The 24,029-nt window shown below is 41.3% G+C and overlaps 1 protein-coding gene across 2 annotated transcripts in view; it reads right to left on the reverse strand.

Moving 5' to 3' along the window:
* The window catches only part of cdh22 (cadherin 22), a 74,805-nt gene extending 51,023 nt beyond the window's left edge, over positions 1–23,782 (reverse strand). The window contains exons 1-2 of one of the 2 annotated variants that reach the window (XM_071903771.2): positions 23,555–23,782; positions 13,076–13,370 (exon numbers count right to left, since the gene is read on the reverse strand). In XM_071903771.2, the coding sequence (XP_071759872.2) occupies positions 13,076–13,370; positions 23,555–23,782 (523 nt within the window). The remainder of the gene's footprint in view (positions 1–13,075; positions 13,371–23,554) is intronic. The other variant, XM_078283473.1, reaches the window with a different exon arrangement.
* Between the last annotated feature and the right edge of the window lie 247 nt (positions 23,783–24,029).

The raw sequence follows: 24,029 nt of genomic DNA on the forward strand, positions 1-24,029 counted from the left end.
CCCACTCAGTGTTCTGTGTTATTTGTCAACAGTGTGCATATAGGCAAGCCTCTGGCACCCAATACGCAGGCACATCTTTCCATTTAGTCACACATTTTAGTTAAAGCTCAGCCTAAAGCCCATAAGGCTTAATGGCTCTACATTTTCGGGGTAAGAACCAACCACAGACTAGCCTTTTAGCATCTGAGCATGTTCTTTTTTTCCCCCTTTCTATAAATAATTACACCTTATAGTGAAAGGGAGAAGGGAAAAAAGAAAGGAAGAAACAGAAACATTCCTGGCCGCAAAGGGTCCTCAAGGACGAGGAGTCAGTCTTTGTCTCCGTCCCCCCAGCCAAGGCTATAGGTAATTACTGACAGCTGGTGTTGTCCACCAAAGGTCACCGCTGTAGCCTTTCTCAGAGCCCTGTCATGCTACTGTCCAGCCACATAATGGCCGTATGCTAATGATGCTAATTAGCGGGAAGTGTCAGAGCACTGTTTGTTTCCTGTCATCCAATGGAGCTCCCAAGGGGGACAGGGAGGGAGAGGGCAGTGGATTATCATTAAAGCCACCCGGCCATTACCACAGACAGCTCAGATCACTATCCCGCTGCTGTCGCCAATAGCACCCTTTTTGTTCCTCCTGGATCTTGCTGGGAGCTGCCTTGCTTGCATGCTAACATAGCTAGCAGATGATGCAGTACTCTCCTTGGCCTATGATGCTAGTGAAGCTAATTGAGGATTAGCTTTTTTGCAGCTGTTCTGAACTAGCAATGGGGCAAGTATCAGAGTATCGAAGCAGTGTTGGGTTTTTTTTTCAACCTTTATTTAACCAGATAAGTCAATTGAGAACCAATTCTCATTTACAATGACGACCTGGCCAAGAGGCAGAAACAGAAGGCAAGTCGGTGCAAGACAATTAACACATAAATACAGCAAGTACATAACAACATTAGTCAAATTTGTGTCAAGTGTGTGATGTTCCATGCGGTGAAACAAAAGCAAAGTGTGCTAAGAAATAAGTGAACAATTTCTGAATGTTTCCATGTCCAATAGCACAGTTATCACATCATGGATTCTGTTTTCAGCAACCTTGTGTAGCTCTCAGTTAAATCTTGATAGTGCAAAATTTAAACTCCCGCTGGATTCAAAGGTTAGAATGAGTTTTTAATGTACGCTCAGCGTTGTATAATACAATCATTATCTCATCCAAATATGCAAAAGTACACACCTGCCTGATCCTTAGAAGATCAAGATACACTGCATCCCAGTTGGGAGATCAGTGAGATACCGGTCTTATCGTATTGAAAACAGAAGGCCATATAGGGGCTAGCTGTTTTCATTACTGGGGACAGGCAGGGGTTTGCTAATTCTGCCTACCTGGTTGGCCCTACCACTGTGGGTCCAACAAAGCCATTTCCTTCCATGGGATTACTCCCTTATCTTAATTTTCCCCAGGTACCAATCAGCTTGACGTTCAGCTGTTTCTGGGTACTGGCTGGCAGCGACGTCAGACGGCTTGGAAGAACTATATAAATGCAAATGCTATTTTATTGTGTTTATATTAAAAAGAGAAGGGAAGCAGTGACTTTGGTGCTTGGGCTCTTATTAAAGCCCTGGCTGTTTCAGTGGGAGAAGTCATTACTTATCTGTTGGCGTAGTTGGCGTCTCTCTTAAGCAGATTCTACCGGTGATGGACTTGTGGGAATTCAATAAAAATTATTGACTTTCCCAGATTGGAAAACGTAATGCATATTGCTGTAATGAGAGAAGTATGTCTAATAAAGAAAAGCTCACAAAATTAATTATCTAAAGTTGTTTTTCTCTTGCTAAACAAAACCTGAATCACAAATTACTCTCAGATGAGACAGTAGGCATGGCAGCAATTATTTTGTTGTTTGCTATAATGATAAGCAGCATATTTATTTCTTTTCTTTTCTGAACAAATAGATATTTTTCTTTATAACATTTCTCGCAGTGAACAAACTTTCTCGGATGACTAACAATCCAGGCGTCCTCTGCCTCAAGTAACCCTACTTTGGGTGAAGCTAATAAAAAGCTCTCTCCATAAAATATGCATCCATGTATATCTTTAAATCATTGATCTACTAGGAGAGGAAAACAATATCAAAAGAAAATATTAATTACCGTGCTAATTTTCAGTGTAATAACTGTATGTTGCAAATTTGATCCCCCACAACTATGCTTGTCATTGCAAACTATCATATTAGAGTGTCCATAATATTAAACCATGAAGTGTGCAATAAGCATATTTCAGTGAGTGCAAGCTTTGATGAACACAGAAGTGCATTCAAGAGACCAACTGTCTTTGTCAGTGTTGCTTCCAGTCCGTTGCCTCACCATGGAGGCCTAGACTGGACTGCATGATCTAACTAGGATGTGGCTTAGTTATTCCTTTAATCCTCTACTGGAGCAAAATTCCTGGAAAATAATGAAAAGCTGAATGAGAGGGAAAGCAGCTGGTTATTACACATTATTTTCCATTTCTATTTAACGATTGTTTTTTCTATTCGTATTTGTTTGCAGTTATTACGTTAACTCCTCTTTGTGGCACTTAAAATTAGCCATCAATCTCACTAGGAAGGACAGCGGTGAATAAACTACCAATACAAGTTTTGATGCCTATTACAATGTTTTTATGCCTATTCCTTAGTGGTAAGCTTAATATACTTCTTATATTGCAGTGTCATGGCATTATTAGGTAAGAAGACGGTTACAGTCTTTCTAAAATATAGTACAATAACATAGTCATACAGTAGCCTGTGTTGCAAAGTAAGTTTGAGCAACACATAATTTCCCTTGAAGGCAGCGAAAACAAACACAGAATGCTAATGTATCAGTATGTATTGGGACAGAGAAAATAAACAAATTATATTCTGATGAAAACTAATCCTGGGGCCATTTCCTGTGGAATGGAGTAAGGGGGGTTGCTTTTGGGCTGTGGGGGGTAGGGTGGGGGGCGATGGCTATATATTTGCCCCTACTGGGTTAGATTTATGCATGAGTTGGGTTTAATGGTATCAACACAGGCTGTCGGAATGGCTTCCCACACCATTTCAGCACTCTGGGAGAGATGGTTCAATTACCGAGAGGGGAGCCGGAGGAGTGCGCCACGTGTGAGACACTAGACTGACAGCTATTTAAGAGGCAGCCTCGTAAAAGAGATTTGTGCCCATCTCGGCTGGCGCAGCGCTGGTGCTGGCTGCGGTGGAAGGGTCTAACGGCTGCAGCAGTGAGCTTCTCTCCCGCTCCGACCCGCCCTAATCTGCAGGACTGAGTACTCCCCGCCCGCATTATGGATCATTTAGTAAAGCCATAAAAGCTGAGGTGTTTTCACATGAAAAGTTATTTCTTCACTACTTCCACTGTGATTCATTCCTCTCTCATCCACGTAAATGCCCCAGGAGAGAGAGGTGGGGAGGGAGAGAGGGAGAGATAGAGGGAGAGAGAGAGTAAAGTATAAAAGGGAGAAAAATCTGCCATGTCATAAAAGCCAATGGCCTGCTTACTGAGATCTTCTACGAGATCTCTACAAGGATTTAGGGATATTTTCCATCTGCCCGACAGAGAGCATAAATCTAATCTTTATCAGCCGTTTAACCTGTGTTTTTTAATAGATTGGATCATTGTTTGTTTTGTAGACAACATTGTGGAGCAGTGTGGCATGTCAACTTTAAACCTCAACTATACTACTATCGTCTCTCCAATCATGAAAAAGTGAAAAGCTTAATCAACTTCACCAATGCCCATCTCCATCTCACACTCAGATATAAATGCACACATTCTCTCTCTCTCTCTCTCTCACACACACAAACCCAAATACACACACACACACACACACACACACAGACTTCAGATGCGTCAGAATCAATGATGTCCAGCGCCGTTGTTGACTGTATAACGGTGGATGTTACTGGTCACATAAATAAAGGTGGTTGGCAGTGTGTATTGATTGTAAGATGCTCCTGCCTTATCACATTCCTCTCTCCTGTGATCCTGCTGCTCCAAATGTCTCACCTACAGTTAGCGTGACAGGCTGGGACTGTCCTAATGGTGACTTCAGCAATTTGCAGCCTCCTGGGCAACCTCCCTGGACCACAGCAGCATGAAGGGTGATCCAAGTGGGCTCAGGATGTGAGACATTATATTACACACAGTCAGAGAGGGAAAAGTATCTCTCTGTAAAGATAATAGGCACTATGCAGAGAGAGAGAGAGAGAGAGAGAGAGAGTGGAGAAAAAAAGGGCAAGAGACAGGCAGAGAGAAACAAAGAGAGAGAGGCAATGTGTTGCTTGTTGTGAAGGTTTTGTTGATCTGCGCACCCCTACCTCAAGGTTTTATTCCATTGTGCCATAACTTTATTCATATATGGGCCTCCAAGTCGGCTCCTTTAAGCTATTGTTTTACAAAGACAAGGCCATGTTCCAAATGTGGGTAGGTCCTTTGCCAAGATGATAGCAGGCAAAATCACTTTTGCGTCTCAAGAAAAAATATTTTGAAAATGTGGGTCACACAAAATGGACTTTTTATACAGCTTTGCTACAAATACAGAGAGGATGTGTTTTGTTTTCTCTGGGCTCTGTGCCTCGTGTTTAAGATATTCTGATTGTCAGTCATCACAAGTAGCCTTGCCTATGTCAGAACTTTTGTGTATTTTGTGTGTAAGCCTTACATGTACATTATGGGCTTTATTCTTGTGATGGCGCATGGCGGAGCTTTGCACCAGCGAAGTGGGATTTTTGTTGGGCACACACACAGGTATTCTTCTCGGCTGCACACATTTGCTGACTTGCCATGATCTCAACAGTGGGAGGAGAGGTGCAGTAGGGGGTGTGTCAGTAACAATCAAGCAGCACAGTGCAATTATGGGTATTTGCACTTGTGTCGCCCACCTTCTCAGACCATGTCAAGGATGATATGTAGATCATATGTTGGCTTCCTGTAGTTAAACTGTCCCTGCAGTTCACCACCAATTTATGTTTGGCTCTTTGCCTATTATCGTTGAACCGTTTCCTACATTGGGCAAAAGTTCTCCTAGAACCACAGCAACACATATTAATGAAATGTATTATATCCTCACAAGCTAATTTAACATCACCTGCCGCCAGCGGCTTATTTAAGGTGATTCTGCTCCTTCCACACAAGGACATCACTTTCCCCTTGGGAGAATATTTTGTAGAGGAACCGCTCCGGACTGTTCTCTTGTCAGCGCACTGTGGTGGAGAGCACACTGCTTTTAAAGGGAAGGAAAAGAGGTGATTTGATTGGTCATGATTGAAGGATCATAAAAATCAATCAATTCATGATTGAATTGGTCATGAAAATCAACAATTGATCCTAAAACAAGTTAAATTAAGTATAAATACAGGATTCGATTTACTGTAACAACCAAGCTAGGGTGCCATGGCATTTACAGAGATAACATGCCCAGAACTACGCAAGACAGCCTCTGAAGCTGCTATTATTTGTATAGTAGGTAAAAGTGTACAATATTGGTCAGCTTAAAACTGGCTCTATGCTTATCTCTCTGTTGTTCTGTGGTCTTCATGGCCTGTCAATTTCTGCAACTTTACTTCAGGTATTAGATTGTGTCTTTGATAGATAATAGGATAGCAGTCAGTTTAAAACCACTATCATGCTACTTTCTACTCTGTCCGTTCTTTGTGCCTTGTAAATCTCTGCGACCTTAGTTTGTGTCATTAGTAGATAATAGCGCAGGATAGTGGCCAGCTTAAAGTGTGTTATCACACTACTTTTTGCCTGTCTGTTGTTCTGTGGGCTCTGTGCCTTGTCAGTCAGTGTTAGCTGCATCAGGTAGAGGTTAAGAGGCTATGGCGCAGACGTCGTGTCCTGCCACGTCTCTGCCACTCGGGGGTCCTGAGGTCCTCACTAATGGAACCACATCAATCACAGGATTAGCTCAGCGGAAACTTTTTACCCCGCTGTGATTCCTCCACTGAGAGCTGCCCCTCCACCCCCCACCTCCCCTCCCACCCCCCCTCGCTGTCCCCTGACCCTTGAGTGGCAGGAAGGAAGTCTGCCTCAGTGACTGACTGGGCTCAAACCCAATGAACTGTGCTACTTTCTTAGTCAGCTGACATTAAGACTTAGAAATGAACCGAGTGAGGAATGCCTTATAGCATGCATGCTGTAACATAGTGTAATACTTATTTCAAATTGGAAAAGAGCTGTCTTCATTACTTAAATATTAGCTGGGTGTGTGGAGCAAACGCATTAGCTTTGGGTACAAACCTTTCAATAATGTGTCCAAACCACATGTCTTTGACATTATGTCTAATAGCACAATGTATCCATTACTTGTTTGTATTATAAGACACTGAATTGTACCATATAATAGTGTGGTGTGTTGTAGAAAATGGCAGTATACTGGTTTGACATTATTTTTTGCCTGTGGGTTTTAAAAATTGTTGAGGCTGAACTCAAAGCTAAATATTTAAACCCTTGCTTTGGCTTGGCAAAACCAAAGGGAAGAGAGATGGATCCAATTCAAATATTAATGATAAGGCTTTCCAAAACATAAACAAAAGCCCAACTCTGATCCCACTTAAGCTGCCTCTCAATCTGTTATTCACAAATCAGCGCCATGGAGACACCATTGTTGATATGGAAAAATGAAATTCAAGGTCCACACGCCTATAATCAGGTCTATGAGTTCTATGAAAGACACATTGCCTCAGGCAGTGCAAAAATAGGAGAGAAATATACTCTTTCCTTCTCCACTTAATGCTACATTCACACTCATCTCTTGCCTCAACAGAAATGTCCATTACATTTCTATAAATAAATATGCACACTGAACCTCAAAATCTTCCTACCTACCTGACTTGATAACAGTACATGCGTATATATGTAATTATTTTCATCAAAGTGGGTTTGCCAGTCTTGAGTGCACCATTTTTAAGACATACCCTTCTCAGTCACCTCTGAAGCATTTCTAAGCCTTGCTGTGAGCAAATATTCAACCCCTTCCCAGCTTTTGAGCTTCTTTACCTCCTAGCATTACCTACTTTTAAGTGGAATCAATTAATGTTATTCAGACTTCCAGGAGGCCACAGGGCTTTGCCAAAGCTGAATTAGAGGTATTTTAAAAGGGAAGGACCCGCGTTTTAAATGGACAGACCAGTGCCTCTAACATCAGCTCGCAAATGGACAAAAGGCAACATTAGCTTTTAACATGGCAGGTGATTTACATTAATGCAGGGTCCATTTCTATTTGGAAAATAAAGAGGATGACAAACCATAAAGAGAAGGATGACGACCTGTTGGATTTTAAGCGAGCAACCATTAATCAAATAGCCCTGTAATGCAAAGTGTTTAATGTTAGAGTACAATACATCTCTGTCTCCTGTTAGCTATTATCCAAAATGTTGGCATGAAACAAGAGCCTCCTGGCCTTATCTGCCTACAGGGCTGCGGATGACTAAGTTAAGCTTTTTAACAGGTGTCTACCAAGGCAACATGTAAAAGGCTTTTTAACAGGTACCAACCATGCTCCTCCAGCCGGTCAACAAGTAGTTAATAACTACTTCTAACTACAATTTTTTTTTTTTTAACAATAGCAATAAAAGCACTAAGTGCAAAATGTAGTAATAAAAAATACAACATGAAAAGTGATTGGAGTAGAGAGTAGCACTCTCAACTACCAGTAAAATTTCATCGGCCATAATAAAGTCCATTATTCTTGATTTAATGACTTCTAGAATAAGGACAAAAAGAGTTTACTTTGATTTTTACACCTGTTTTTTTGTCAATCAACACAAGGTAACAGAAATTGTCTTTCCACATATTACATACACACACATACTATACAGCCTCCAATACATATGCAACTCTTCAGAGAGGTCAGAGTGTTAGACTGGGCGTACACTACATGACGATTTAGCTGTCCCAGACAAGTCTTTGAGGTCTTAGACAAAATCCCCATGTTGATGCCGACATGGTGTGTGCTGCCATCACTGAAGCTAGTTAAGTTTGAGCAGGTTATTGTGACAGTCTGACCCAGTCTTTGCGCCGTCTCAGACATCCAGACATTTTCAAATGTCTTGATTGGCTTGATTTTGTAAGCACAAATTCTGCAATGCTATTCTCTCCTCCAAATATGGTGCCTTTCTTTTTTTCTTTTACCGCAGTGCTATAAGTGCTGAAAGTTGCTCTTCCTTCTCAAGACTCATTTTAGCACAATAATGTGAAAACAAATTTTGACATTTTTAGGGGCACCGCAGCTGCTGGAGTCTTCTTCTTCTTCTTCTTCTTCTTCTTCTTCTTCTTCTTCTTCTTCTTCTTCATGTTGTGGGCATGGCCTATTTTTCAAAAACGGCCATAACTTATGAATGTTTTATGCTATCTTAACCAAATTTGGTGGACATGTCTAGGTAGAATTCCTAACCTAACATGGGAGGTTTAGTGGCATTTAGCCAATAGGTGGTGTTATTGCAATATTCTAACTTTAAATGGCCATAACTCACTGGCTTTTAGTCCCGTTCAGTTGATACATCGCACACATCTTAGCAAAAACGCAGAAAAAGTAACTGTAATGATGAGCGTACAGTACTGAGCATACAGTAAATCGCAATGTCTAGCTGCAAATACTTTGATAAATTGGACTGTCTTAAAAGCTGTCCCTTTGTTTTGCTTCCCCTCTCTGAAACACCAACACCAACACCAGTGCAGTCTGCAATGCACAAGATTGTGAGTTCAAATTCTGTGGTTAACACTGTCCCCTCACAGCAAGAAGGTTTTGCATTTTCTCCCTACATTTGTAGTAGACAGATGCAAATGAGTAAGCAGAAAATGATATTACAGCCTACCATTTTGACAAAATGAGCTCAATATAATTGTAAAGTTTTTTCACTGCGTCCTTTGCTCAAGCAGATTCCATAACATTGGCAAAATATATTCTTGGACATTAAGAACACCAAAGATGTCTAAAATGCATCAGCTTTAAAGCCAAGCACTCGTAAAGTCATACTGTGAGAAACGGTGTCACTCAGTGGTGTCACTCACTGGCTCAGTGTTTATATCAACTGCCATCAGAGGCAAGGGTTGTGAGTTCAAATCCCAGGTGGTGCAACAAAAATACTGACGTTGTCCACCTCCATTGTACCTCGAGGTTCTCAAATGACAAATAGTTGGAGAGTGACTTTGTGAACATGAAATATTTGAGATTGTACATCCAAATGAGTTCTATGTCATTGTAGTGCTAATGAGCATGAAAAGGTGCCTATATTCCCATAAAATGAACGCCACTGTGTCCAAGTCAGCCTTATTGCCAAGGATAGGACACTTGGTCACATGATGGCACTATTCTCTGCAAGCTCACAATAATATAATTAATAGCATGGTTAACTAATCATAATGTCTTAGGTTTCTCATCTTTGGACAAATTAGCATATTGTGTTCAGACCCCGCTCATTGCCGCATGCGGCCATATTTTCTTTTTTTTGTTTTTGTTTTTTAATCGAGACAGCGGGGTATGGAGGTCCACTGTGACTAAATCCAAGTAAAGAATCTTTTCATGTGTGACCCCCCCTTCTGTGCCTCATCATCTAGTGTATGCACCACTGTGCCAGTGAGACAAGAAACTAGAGGGAATAAGGTTGTTTAATGTGAGTGGTAGGGAGATCTTAGGCTTTTCACAGTGTAGTTTGCACTCGGCATCACTTGCAGTGCAATGTCCCTTGAGCAATTTGTTCAATGCTTCGACAAGGGCACATTAGCCAAGCACTGAAGATTTAATAACAAACACCCTCCAGTCACAGGCTAATAGCAATAATACACCCTCCTGTTGGTGTCGATAATCGAACCAGCAGCCTTTCAGTCATCAGTGAGGCTCTCTACCTGTAGGCCACCCGGCTGTCCCAATTTGCTTCAACTAAACTACAAGTTACAGACTTTTGAACCTCTATAATACAGTATATATGTAGAAGTCTGATACATGTTGATTTGCACTCCAAATAATACAAGCAAGCCCAAAGCAATATCAGTCAGCCAGACTCATATTTGATTGTTCCATTCAAGCTGGGATGTCCCCTACTACCTTCACAGTGCATTGATCCATCTTTCACAGTCTTTATCATCATGAGTCGGAAGACACTCTGTTCTGCAGAGTGACTCCATCCATGTTCTCTGCTCTGTCGCAACATAAAGACATGCACGGTTCTCAGAGCAACATTCAATCACCCTTGCCCTGCAAATTTGATTGAAGACAGCAATTTCATTAGCCGCGCATTTTCCACAGGACAACACTGAATTGAGGCCCTCAGACTTCATCATACTCTTTGCCACTCCTAGTTTATTTTCCCTCTACTCTTGTTTTTAGAGTTAACCAAGCCTGAACAACAAACAGACTTTGAATGATATGTAAACAAATGTTATTTTTGGTAGCGGACGCCAAGTAGACAGACAGGCAGGCAGGCGTGCAGCCCGGGTCTCTGCCAGCAGAAGGGGGGCTGGGGTGGGGGTTGTAAGCTATGACGGAGCCGTGCACTGGAGGACATGACAGGAGTGATAAGTAAAAATGAATATGCCTCAGGCAGCTGACTACTGATTACTTTCCTACTATAATGGCCTAGCGTTTTTCAACGCAGTTGGCTACAGTGTATGGTCAGCTATAAAACGGCACACTGAGCATACCACTGGTGTGGCTAATGCTTGCAACCTGCTTCCTTCACAGTATAAAAGGCAGCTATGCTTCAGATCACTGGCTTCTCACATTTTGTCCCATTAGGCTCTGTATAATCATTATGCAACTCCATGACACTGATTGGATCTCCCACACAGAGTGCAATGGCACTACAGTACATAGGCAATTGAATAAATGCTGATTTAAGCCTGTCAGTGTAATTCTGATAAATGTTATAAATACTGTGTGGATAGTGTAATTTAATGTATGGAAACTATGGATATGTCATCATTAACTCCCACTTAGACATGATTTTAATGACAGCTCAATGATAACACCATAAATTGTGAAATTGGCAGCTAAAGTTTGAATATAATCATTATGAAAGCTTTGGCTGTCATTAAGTTTTACCATATGTAATACTTAAAAACACTGTTTGAGGCACGATGCCTCATACACACATGCCACAGGGATTGAATGCCAAAGACACAAAAGGTTAATCATGTCTCTCTTTTTCATATTACAGAATGGCACATGTCCATTTCAACATATTCAACTGACAATGAACAGAATGCTCCTCTAACAACCACTTCTATTTAAAATTGATTCACTCACCAGTTGTATGCTACATGCGCTATTAATAATACAGTACTATTTAAAGACCAGTAACCTTCCCCACCCATTTGAGTGTGAGCCAACCTCTCCTTGCCACCAGTACTGCAGCAGACAGGCAGGCGAAGGGCGATGTGCAGCAGCAACCCAGGAGCGGGTGAGTGACATGTGGCCGTCAGGCTGGTCTGTCCAGCTCCTCTTTTCCTTTCAGTCCCTTCAGTTTATCATGGCACTTGTGACCTTATCACTACGCGTGCCAACACAATGCTGGCCTTAGCTGTTGTTCAACAGGAGAGCAAATAGCAGCAGAAAAAAAAGAAACAGGGACGGCGCAGGAGAATGCTTGACTAAGCAGTAGCTGTTATCTCATTAGAGCTAGTGCTCCACAACGATGTTTAAAACATGAACTGCACACTCATTTAGGACGTAATTTGACTGTGAGGTGGGATGGGGTGAACAAGGAGGGGCAGCCAAAGAGGAAGGGTCGTGATCATTAAGATTACATTAACTAACATTAACTAAGCATGATCTCCATGGCTCGTTCTCTTTCTTTCTTGAGGAGATAATGGCTCTCCACCTCCCTAGGCTTTGCATCTTTTTCTTCTACTCTGCATTTTTCTGCATTTCTGTTCTCTTTATCTTTCTCCTCTTCTGGCTACCTTTCTGTTTCGCTCTCTCTTTCTTTCTCTCTCTCTCTCTCTCTCTCTCTCTCACACACACACACACACACACACACACACACACACACACACACACACAATTCAGTTTTAGAAAGCACTGTAGGCAGAAATGCCCATGGTTTGAATCATGCTGAGGAGGCAGGAATTAATTCCAATCAGGCTTGAACAGGGAAGAGCCATTCCATTTTGCCCCACTCCTGAAGTCTCTCACACAAAAGACTCTCTCCCCCCACCCCACGTATGCACATACACAACCAGACACACACACGCACACACACACACACACACACACACACAAACCAAACACAAATATAAGAATGCACAGACACATTTCTGAGCACACATGGCATTGTGTAGTTGCTTGACAGAATAGAGAAGAGGTCAGAATTGTCTGCACGCCGCTTCAATACGACTATGGCTGAGCCATTAATACCATGCTAATGAAGCCACTGACACCATCATTCACACACACTCACCTGTCTTTCCCATTTTACTGAGAATTTTCACCAGTTATGAGGCAGTAGACTACTGTTGCTCTGTCAAAACATGTTTGTCAAGATTAAATGCCTTAATCAGAATATGCTGCCCTCATCATCATCTACCCTTTTTGAAGCACCTCTCCTCTGCTGCCCCACTCCCACCCGCACCCCCACCCCCACCCCACCCTCTAAGCCTCCAGTGACGCAACCACAAAGCTCATCAGCGAGTAGTGCAATTGAATGAAGCCCCGTGGCTCCCTCATTTTTCTCCTCTACCTTTACTTTCTTCTCCCCCATCTCTCATTTCCTTCTTACCAGGCCATAACTCAGACACAGCCAATGTATAGGGAGTCTCTAGAAACTTCCATGCCACCCTTCTATTTCCCTCTCATGCATTCACAGAGAATTCAGTGTCTGCCCATCCATTTTCCTACTCCTTTTTCCATCTCCACAATGGGGGAGAATTTTAACATATTGCTCTCTTTTGCCCTTTCTCTCCTCCCTTGCAGGACAGGACAAAACACAATGGTATGGGCCTCACTTATGCTTTATGAAAATAACTAACTGATGATTTTGTGTGTGCACCTTTGGGCCACTCTTAGCTCAAAGCCTGGAACAGCTGTCCTGGGTGTCCCTATGTGACTGCACCTCTCCCCTTACCTATGGGCGACAGCTCTGCCACACTGCCGATATAGGGCCCCTCCAAGAACTTGGGTTCGCTGTCGTTGATGTCCTGGACCTTGATGACAAACTCAGACTCTGGCTCCAGAGGGTCATTGGAGAGCCGGTGCCGGGCCTGGGCCCGCAGCGTGTAAAAGGCCTTCTCTTCACGGTCCAGTTTCTCCGTGGCATGGATGTCTCCCGTCAGCTCGTCGATGATGAAGATGGTGCCCGCCCCCTCGCCGGAGATAGTGTACTTGATGTTGCCCTCACCCATGTCGGAGTCTGTGTGGATCTGTAATACAATGATAGAAAATCTTCAGTTTGTATGTTTAAATGTTTAGATGTTACATTAGCTGATTTCATTGATTAAAATCAAGTATTATTATTTTCTGGAGAAACAATAGAGGGCAAGCTAAGAACTAGAGTCTTCAAAGAAGTGAAAAGTTTTAACATTGTTAATGGCATTTTCTAACTACGTTCATTTGAAGCACTGTCGATACTAATGGTTTGTGCAATTGATAATTTTCAGAAAATGGCATTTGGGCATCACGCATGGCCAAAATCAGTGCATTTCTCCTCCCCATTTCCTCATCCATTTTCCCAGCAGGAAAATGCAGCTTAAGGTCTTTTCGCAGCTCCCTATATGCCAGCCATCATCGCTGCAGTGAATAAAGACACCACAGTTCAAATGGTGATTTACACCGTCTCCACACAGCATGCCCTTCACAGCGTGTGACGCCCAAATTAGGTGATCAAAGTCATTTCTAAGATTGTTAAAGGTGGGGACGTATAGGTGCCGGGGTTGAAAAGTGAACTTAAAAAAGCCGTTATAAATCAGAGCTATAGTTCTCCCTTAATGTGATGAGAAGACATTCCAGAAGCAGCAATGGGAGCAGCATCGGTTCCCATTCCCAACCTCCCCTTTGGCTCTTTGGTGAGCACACAGGGCCTTCTCTCTCTCTCTCTCTGTCTCTCTCTCTCTCCCTCTCTCACCTTCTATCTGAAATTATAATTCAGAGCTGTCTCTGCACTATAACTGGTTCAATCTACTGAGCAGACCAGGGGAGAGGGGAAATCGCCCCAGCCTCCCTGGTTAATATTTTATAAAGGCTTAATTAAATACAGGCTTCTATCGCCCTCGCGGGGGTTTTCATTAAGTATTTGTCGTAAAACCACAGAATAATGCAAGCCCATGCCTTGATATTGCTTCCCTTATCCTATTTCCCCTCCCTTTTTATCTATCTTTCTTTGCCTTTTCTCTCCATTTTGAATCATCCCCAAGACAAATACATGAGCAGTCAGAGAAAATATACACTTTGGCGGTATCAATATTTCAGTGATAATAAAAGAAGTTTCATTGGTCCAAACTGAGAGAGAGAGAGTTATCCAATAAAAGTGTATGTACAGATGTGCCACTGGATATGAATTGTTCTCTGGGATACTGTGCCTGTCTGCCTCTCGTACTTTCACTCTATTTCCAAATTAGATTCTTAAGTCAATCAAAAACTAGCTTTTATATGAAATGTGTCATCATGTGTCAATTCAATTAGACATATGCTGGCACCATGCATACAGTACAGTACATACCTACATGTTCGCGGGCGGACACACACACACACACACACACACACACACACACACACACATATACACGCTCAGCGAGTTCCATCATTCTGCTGGGATGATGCTATTTCTCTTCCCTCAGGCTGGATATACCCATCTGTCTGTCAGTCTATCCTCATCGGAGTGATTCAGGTTGGCAGCTTCAAAAACACACACACTACGCTTAGCGAAGTTGTTCTCTTCAAACTAAAGGTCAGGGCCAGGGCTTCACTTGCTTAGCAAAAAATAAACATTTGCAGTGCAAACATGCCCTTGATAAATTCACTGTGTGAAAACAATCGGTGTGTTTTTTTTATTTTATTTTTTTATTCTTGAATAAAAAAATAAAATAAAAAAAACACACCGATTGTTTGAGAGTTCTGAGGGGAAAAAAAAAACTATTTTGCTGCTGTTATGCATAAAAATGGCATACCTTTTTTTTTCTTTTTCCTTTCTATGTTATATACATACAGTATATACAGTATGTTTGTACAGGTACGGTATGTATGCGCGTCTGTGTGTGTGTGTGTGTGTGTGTGTGTGTGTGTGTGTGTGCATGTATGTATACGTGTATGCATGTATAAGTGTATGGATATGTACATTCATTTATTTTGTTCTAGGTGCACAATGGGTGCAGCACCTTCACCTGTATTACTCGATTGACCATCGCACAATAATAAAAGAGTAAAAAAAAACAATGGCAACCTCAACCAAATGTGTAAGTTGAACAAAGGAGATGTAGCTAAATCAGAAAGTGTGACACATCTCTTCAGAGAATAGTATCTGCTTCACTGGTCAGATCTGCCATGCACCTTTCATTCTTTCATCTTTTTCACCTTTCGTTCATTTTTGAACCTTCCTGACCTCTTTGTATTTTAGAACATGCAATGTTTGGTCAACAGCGAAATACAGAAATGTGATGGTGATAAAACATCTGACCTCCCCAGTACTTGACCTCAAAGAGAGCCAAGACTCTGACATTGAATACATACACATGTGCAGACACACAAAGACACCATGAATGTACACATGCACATAGACACTATAGTATATACAGTATGTGCAAGAACGCACACAATTTCATCACAAATATGCAAGTAAGTATTCATAATGGGTGCACTGCCATTACTGATTTTCACATACAATAGAAAAGGGTTCACATACAATAGAATACAAAGGGATGCAGTTGTCATTGCTCATAGTTAGGGCAATCCATATTTGAGCTAACAACAAACAAACAAACTTTTAGGAAGTTAAAAATGTTTTGAGTACATTGACTTTGGAAATTAGATTCAAGAGATGTGTCAAAAATGTCATGTGACAGTCTACTGACATGATGTCATCACATATGCCATTGTTTCAACACCAGGGTCTTTTATTAAACCAATTAATGAAGTTAAAATTACTTCAACAATACATATTTGTCTATATAGCATAGTAGTTGTGACGAGTTAACGGTTGGCTTTGAGTTAAACTTACTGCAAGTACTAGTTAGCAGTGCCTTGGGGTTTACAGTGCAGAGCTGCAGGGTGACTCAAGGCAGAGCGAGGTTGTTGATGCCCTGTCAGGTTCGGCTTAGGGTCATAACAAAGTGTCCAGCTGTCACTGTGGGCGAACCTGCTGAAGGGCATCACACATGACTCACATGCAGTGATGGAAAGTTTCCTTCTTCTTTGGAGTCAGCTCTTTCGAGTTCGCGCAGTAGAAATAAATATTTTAATTTATTTAAGAGTGGTTCATGATAAATCAGTATTGGAAAGGCGCTGACTTTAGAAATGCAAAAATTCTGCAGGACCTGCAAGTCCCACGTGCTTTATTGAAAATTAATCGCACATGCAATTAAAAATGTTTACAGGCTTCTCACCTCTTGCTAGTGTACTGTATAACAACTTGCATTACTTGAGACATGCAGCAACACATAAAGACACACACACACACACACACACACACACACGCACACTTTTTTTTTTAATAGAATAGAATAGAATAGAATAACAAGACATTTGTGGACAAGGATTTCTTCTTTTTTTTTGTTTTTTTCAGTGGAGATAGAATGTGGGCTACATTGAATCCTTGGGTTTATCGCGGGTTTCAAAGCAGGAGCAAATTGGCCGTCTTATATTTAAGTCTGTGTAATCAGGAATATCCCTGCCACATTTCACCACTGCTTGTCAAGCTCTCTGATCTTAACAGCTTCAAAGTGTTAACAAGGTGACTGTATCAGAGGCAGCATACGTGAAGAGAGTTATAGGGAATGAACGGCACAGGCCAAGGGAGACAGGCCCAGAGAGGAGGGGGAGAGTGAACGGCAATAAGGTGAGGCCAGAGAGAGAGAGAGAAGAAAGTCAGAGGAAGAAGAAAGGTTAAGATAAGGGGGGGGGGGGGGGTGCGAGCCAGAGCCAGATGGAACCTCAGACGGGGGAAAAGATGGAAGACGGAAGGAAAGAAATATAAGCGCCGAGGAAGGCGGAGAGGAGAGCGACGTAACGAGGTAATAACATAATTTAAAAGATGACAAAGCAGAGTAACTCAAATTCCCTCTCATCTTCCCAGGAGGAAATGTGGTTCCCTGAAACACCATGTCCAACAGCCTCACAGTTCCTCCGTTTCTGATCCTCCCTTCCTGCCTTCTTAAGCTGCTTTGTTCCTCTTTGATGACAGCCGAGTGATGTTACAATTGGACCAAGATTTGACTAATTATAGCTTGGATCATTATGGCGAGAACAATTGCTTAAATAGGCATACATGTGCGTGTGTGTGTGTGTGTGTGCGCGCGTGTGCGTCTGTCTGTCTGTTTGCGTTGTCGAACACCCATCAGACACAAACACAAGTATGCACCCGCACCCACACCCACAAACACACACAGAATTACCATCATGCCTTCAAGCACTCAGTTATCACATATGACTGAAGAAACACTGTCCATGCACTAGAAAGAGATGTAACTGTTGAATAAGGTCCAACAATTGTCTCCGGTTTGGGACACGTTTAACAAATTCTTATTTATTTCTTCCATCCAACAACCACTGCTGTTTGTCACAGGCACCTTAGAAAACAAGACAGACAAAAAATAGGAAACTAAATATTGTTTTTACTCTCTATGAGGTACTCAAAGCGTCCTCAAAATGTCCAACCTACAGCAAAGCTGTAACAGCTGTAGTCGGAGCCACGGCATATGATGACCTGTATATCAAATTCATATTCTTCAGAAGGATGTAGACATTCTGTTAAAGAAAAAGATGAGGCTGTGTCATTATAGCATAATTGTAAGGTTGTGAGCAGGGTTGCGTAGGTTAATTTACTAAATATATTCCATTACAGTTACTGCTTACCTCATCAAAATTGTAATCAGTAGCATATTCTCATTACTTTCAGTTACTTTGCCATATCTGAGGTATAAAAATGCTAACCGATGAGGAGAAAGTTAAAATTACAATCCTCAGGTAATTTATTTGAGGATTGCATACAAAAATTGTATGATGTGGAACACCTGTCACTAAATGGCCTTCTGAGTTTCTTGCTTTCGTTTTAACAGCCAAAGCCACGCTGACAGGATTTGAAACTGTACAAGCTAGACTGAATAGCAATCTTGTAAAATAATTCATACTCCCCTTGTTTGGTCCACTAGTAAATATTGGCCAGCATATGATGTCTATCTTGAAACAAATTCATCCTACAACACACATCATCATTTAGTTTATACTAGAGCAAAGAGAATAGTATAGCTAACTACACTAGCAAATTATCTTTTAATTTAGCTTGTGCAATTCCTATCAAGCAGGGCTACTACAATGCTGTAGAGCTTTAAGTTAGACAGCCAGACGAGGCTCTTCGCTCTTCTAATGCATCACTACCTTTTCAATTACACCTGCATGACCATCACATTTTATCTGATACCATGACGCTTTACTGTCTGTCTGCACAGCTTCCATCTGCTGCAGCAGCGAAAGTCAAACCACTCAGCCAATCACATAGGCTAAGTGAACTAGAAGGGCACTCGGAGAGCGCAGACCTCCGCCAAGGTTCGTGCTATTATTGCTTGTTCGTGAGTCGGATCCGGATCCGCTCCAACATTTAATGGGTTCTTCCTTGGCCCATGCTACACCCTTCCACGAAGTTTCATGAAAATCGGGCCAGTAGTTTTTCCGTACTATTGCTAACAGACGAACAGACAAACAAACAAACAAACGGCACCGAAAACATAACCTCCTTGGCGGAGGTAATGAAAGGGAGGCGGGAGAATGTTTTTTTTTTTTCCCCACGCATCTGGAACGCACCCTTTGCAGAGCAGATTAAACTATTTCACAGGAACACGTGAGATTTTATGTCATCAGAAAAGTGGTAGGGACACATCATGTTAAAAGTATTCCTAGAAGTAATCCTCTAATTTTTAAAAAGGACCGGTTTGACTTCTTTGGCTGATAAATTGCAAAAGTAGCCTAAGCAACCGGCAGGTAGGCTATTGTGAAACTACTCAACCATTGTAAAAGATGCCTACCTTACTGTGATGAGACCTGTGATTTGGAAAAGTCTTTCACTAAACTGTAGTATTAATTTATTATTATTTCACTTTTTATCAAGACAACTGCATTTTTTACCAGCTTTCGTGGGCTCGATGGGCATGTGTTGCGAGCATCAAAATGCCACGTGCACGTACTCACGAACCACTGGGCTACGAGTCTAGATGCTACTAACAAGCAAGCCAGCTAATGTTAGTGATAGGTCTCCTGCTTTTGCTTACAGATGCAATGTCTGTGCAACTGATGGTGTGTTGGTAATTTAATTTCACCTCACTTGAAAGCTAAAAAACATGGTGTTTAACACACATTATGTCAATGAACTGCCAAAATACAATGGTTGTTCATTCTGTCAGATTTAAATGTGCAGTGTGTTTGTGCTTTTTTTTTTTCTTGAGCCCCTGCCCCCCAAACAACATAATCTCATAACATTTTGTGAAATGAGCAACAAGTCTGAAACACAGACTACGTGTTGTGTGCACAAATTATATGAAGATTACGTTTTTCCACCATGACTTGGATAATGTGAACGTAGCACAAATTGGACACGCCATTTTCACCAGTTACATAACGTGAAAGGGTTAGCTAAGGGTTAAGTTTAGACAAGAAACTACTGAGCAGGATTTCCCCCCTTGAAATAGCATAAACTCATCCAAAATGTATACTACTCTATCATTACTTATGGCCCACTGGTAGTTTGTGACAGTGTCTGTTTCTGCAGAGACCCTGCCTTCTGCCTGGATTTTCTTATTTCTGAAAGTTCGGACGTTTCTGAGCATCAACCTTTTGGCAGCGTGTGTCCACCTGCAACCAAAACTACTGCTGAATCATTTTATATCTAAAAGCCACGGTGACTATGGTAGCAGTCCTGAACTCTAAAACAGAGAGTTCTGGTCAGAGCTAGTGTGTGTTGTGAGCTAGCAGCTAGCTACCGTTGTTAGCGTAGCTTCATTGTTGTAGAAAAGCTGATATAGCTAGCTAAGCTAACCGGCACTTACCTGTCCAACAGAAAACAGGCCAACTCTGCGTTGCTCTTCATCCCCATCCTGTCCTTCAGTACTCGCCAACGGTTGAAAGCTAGGGTGACAGGCGTTTTGCCTTGCTGTACTTTTTTTTTTTTTTTTTTTACTGTTTTTTTACCATTCTAGCAACTGCAGGGAGGAGGGGTCAACTTTGTGTTTACAAGCCACAACCAGCAAAATCCTACTCAGTATGCCTTTAAGGTTATGGTTAAGGTTAGGCAACTAAAACAATTTTATTTAAAGTTAAGTTAAGTTTAAGCAACTAAAACAATTTGGTTAAGGTTATGGAAGGGCTTTGGTCATGGTTAAATAAGAAAAACTTTAGCAAAAAATTTAAACTTCACTCACAGTAGAAATCTTCTAGATATATTTTATATTTGGGAATTGAACCCAGATAGTCGGAGTTGAAAGCAAATGCATACACCCATCCACCATCCTGACCGCCACACCCTTACTTTCCACCGCATTATTTCAATGTCAGATTGTCTGTTTCTAGTCATGCCTCCTTCATGTAATCCTTTCGTGGTGGGTAAATATATTTCTCTCACTTTTTGTGCACGGAGCACGTTTTTGCATATGAAGACATTGTGCTCATTTCCACGCAATTTCAGGAGATCAGGCTGCCACCAAAATGTTAGTGCATGGCACTGTGTGTGAGTAAGGACTTGCACAAACACATCAATAGAGGGCAAAGTTGGAAGAATACAAAAAAAACACTCCAAAGAGTGTACACAAAGCCATTGAACCGCACAATATGCGGTAACACTTTACAATAAGGGTACACTAAGTTAAGGGTTAGTTAATGCTTAATAAGGGTTAGTTAATGCTTAATAAGGGTCAGTTAATGCTTAATAAGCATTAACTAACCCTTAATTAACAATTACCTAATGTGTAATTTACTAATGGTGTTCATGTTAACTAAGGTATTAATTTCTACATTATTTAATAGTTTATAAAGATGACTATTAAATAATGTATAAATTAATACCTTAGTTAACATGAACACCATTAGTAAATGATTACCAGACACATTAGTTAACTGTTAATTAAGGGTTAGTTAATGCTTATTAAGCATTAACTAACCCTTAATTGTTGTACCCTTATTGTAATATGCTTTCTCTCACATACAAAAAAACGTGTGAGCGAACGTGTATTGCAATTGTACATGCAACACACATGGTCACAGTCACACACACACACACACAGACACACACAAAATGAATTAAATTCAGAGGGCTTTTGTCAGAATAGAAGAGGAAGAAACATGGTAATTTTTATGCCTTGGGCTCAACAGCAGGCCTGTCTCTTACAAAAGTACATTTATTTGTATTTCTATACATTCATTGCAATGCATATTTAAAAAGTAGATGATTATAAAAATATGTAGTTGTCAGATCATTTAAGTTCACAAGGATTCATTATCCAAATGTACCGCACAAAGCTGCCAGTTTATTGCCATGCGAGCGACCATTTTATTGGTAAATCATATTTCATTAGCAGAGTAATGGCAGCCAGAGTGTGAGACAGACAGGCTTGGCAAATTTGCTGAGTTGGAGTAAAGTAATAATATGAAAAAAGCTTGCTGTAAATGGCCAGCACTGGTACAGAGGCATAACGCCTGTACGTAATCATCTTTTGCTCGAATTAAAGTCTTGATACCAAAAGTCCAGCAGAGTCAATGTTTGTGGTGTGTGTGTGTGCGGGTGTGTGTGTGAGAGAGAGAGCGAGGAAAAGAGACAGACAAACAGACAGGCAAACACACACACACACACACACACACACACCATTAATAGCATTAATAGTCTTGGCCCGTGGCCTGGTCGCATGGAGGGCAATAACTCTGGGTAATTTTATTAATACAATCATCTCTCTTCTCCCTCCTGCTGTGTTCCTCCCCCCAGCCCCCCCACCGAACCCTTTTATCAGTTCACTGCTTTCCCTGGCACACTCTCCTGTAATGAATCACAAGTAGATGCAGTCCCCCTCTCTCTCTCCGTGTCTCTCCCATTCTCTTTCTCCGTCTCTTTCTCCCTTCTTTCTTTCCCCCCCATCTCTCACTTGTCTCTATCTTTTACTCTGTCTCTCTCTTCCACTCTATCACTCTCTATCTCTCTGTGTCTCTGTCAGCAGACTGATAGGCCTTCTAGCCATGGTGTTCGCCTTGTGTCTCCCCAGTAGGAATGCAGTACAATGGCAGACAAATAATGGCCAGGGGGCAATTATAACACCCAGCCCCGCTGCGGAGAACAGCAATGTTCATTTGTAACAATGGAGAGATCAATATATGCGTAAGTGTTAGCCATCCATTTGCCAAGTCTAAATGAATAGAAACAAGAGGATCACATGACTGATGTGTGACTCATCTTTGAATCTCATGCTGTCGGCATCAATATTCCATCTTTTCATATCACATCGTATGTAAGCCAATCGAATCGTACATGCTGTCCACTCTCATCAACTCATTGAGGTTCGTTAGAAGCAGCCGATGAATGAGATGTGAATGTGGAGAGAAAAAAAGAAGGTGAAAATGTTCCCCATCGTAAACACGGGACCAAGCCATTAAAAAACATATTTGGTTTGACATCTATTCATTATTGACATCTATTCATTATCTATGATTTCATTCATGTAATTTAATAATCACACTTCCACTGTCCACTCGGAGGGTTAGTGTCCAGTCAATGCCCTCAACATCAAGACATTTTTTTTTTTCCCAAATGAGATATTGTATCCACATTTGAAATAAAAAAAAAAAAAATGAATAGTGATACCTATCCAAAATTATTGCAAGCACACAATGAAAACAAATTATCAAGATGGGCAACTTAAGTTGTTGTTTGACAAATTGATAGCACTTTTGGATACTTAATTCTCTATATTTGATAATCTACATTCACCTGGTGTCCCAGGTGTAAATCAGTCCCTGATTTGAGAGAATGAAAACTAGCATGGCTCTGGGTGCTGAGGATATATACAGACTCAATAATATTTCTGCAGTTTCTGCAGAATTAAGAACTATACAATTATATATAATTAATTCTGAACTATAAGAACTATATGTGGTTCTAAATAGAACAAGATACCTCAAGAACAAGTTTGATCTGTGGTTCTATGTAGAACAAGTTAGTTCTATGCATGAAAATTATACTAGATTAGTCAAATAATCTTTGAAGAATCATTTGGTTCTACATGGAAGCACTAATGGTTCTTCAAATAGCAGTGAAGAGCAATTTAAATCTTCAGCTGTTTTTTCAAAAAGCAGTGGTTCAATAAAACACAATTTAATCAGAAAAGTATTTACAACATAAAAATCACATTAAAATGGAATATCTTACCTTTCCTACATATAGCGGTTCTGTGCCCGTGTACTCCTCCACCACAAAGAACTGGTTCCAGACCCATCCTCTCTTAACCCGCTCATGGGGCATGAGCCCTTGCTGCTGACTCCCTCCTGAGGCCGAGCCACTAGTCCTTGAGGCCTCACAGCAGCCAAAACTACAGCAGCTAAGAAGACCCAGTGCTGTTAACACTGTCCAAGCTCTTGCTCTCCAATATGGAGCCATTTTGAAGGAAAAACAAAATTAAGAAATCCGGCCTGGCTCTACATGTAATGTAGGAGGCTATGCAGAGAGACAGGGAGAGTCTTTAGGTAACAGTTTTATGTCAAATAAAAAGGTACAACTCCACCTGGGCAAACTTCAAAGGTCTTTGTTGGAGAACTTGGAAGTTAATCCACAGGATTCCGCAGCATTCTAAAGTCTTAAGTGGTTTTGTTGAATACAGGGCAGGACATGAAGCTCCATGAGCATA

Source organism: Centroberyx gerrardi, chromosome 5 (assembly GCF_048128805.1).
Source record: "Centroberyx gerrardi isolate f3 chromosome 5, fCenGer3.hap1.cur.20231027, whole genome shotgun sequence".
NCBI classification, from domain to species: Eukaryota; Metazoa; Chordata; class Actinopteri; order Beryciformes; family Berycidae; genus Centroberyx; species Centroberyx gerrardi.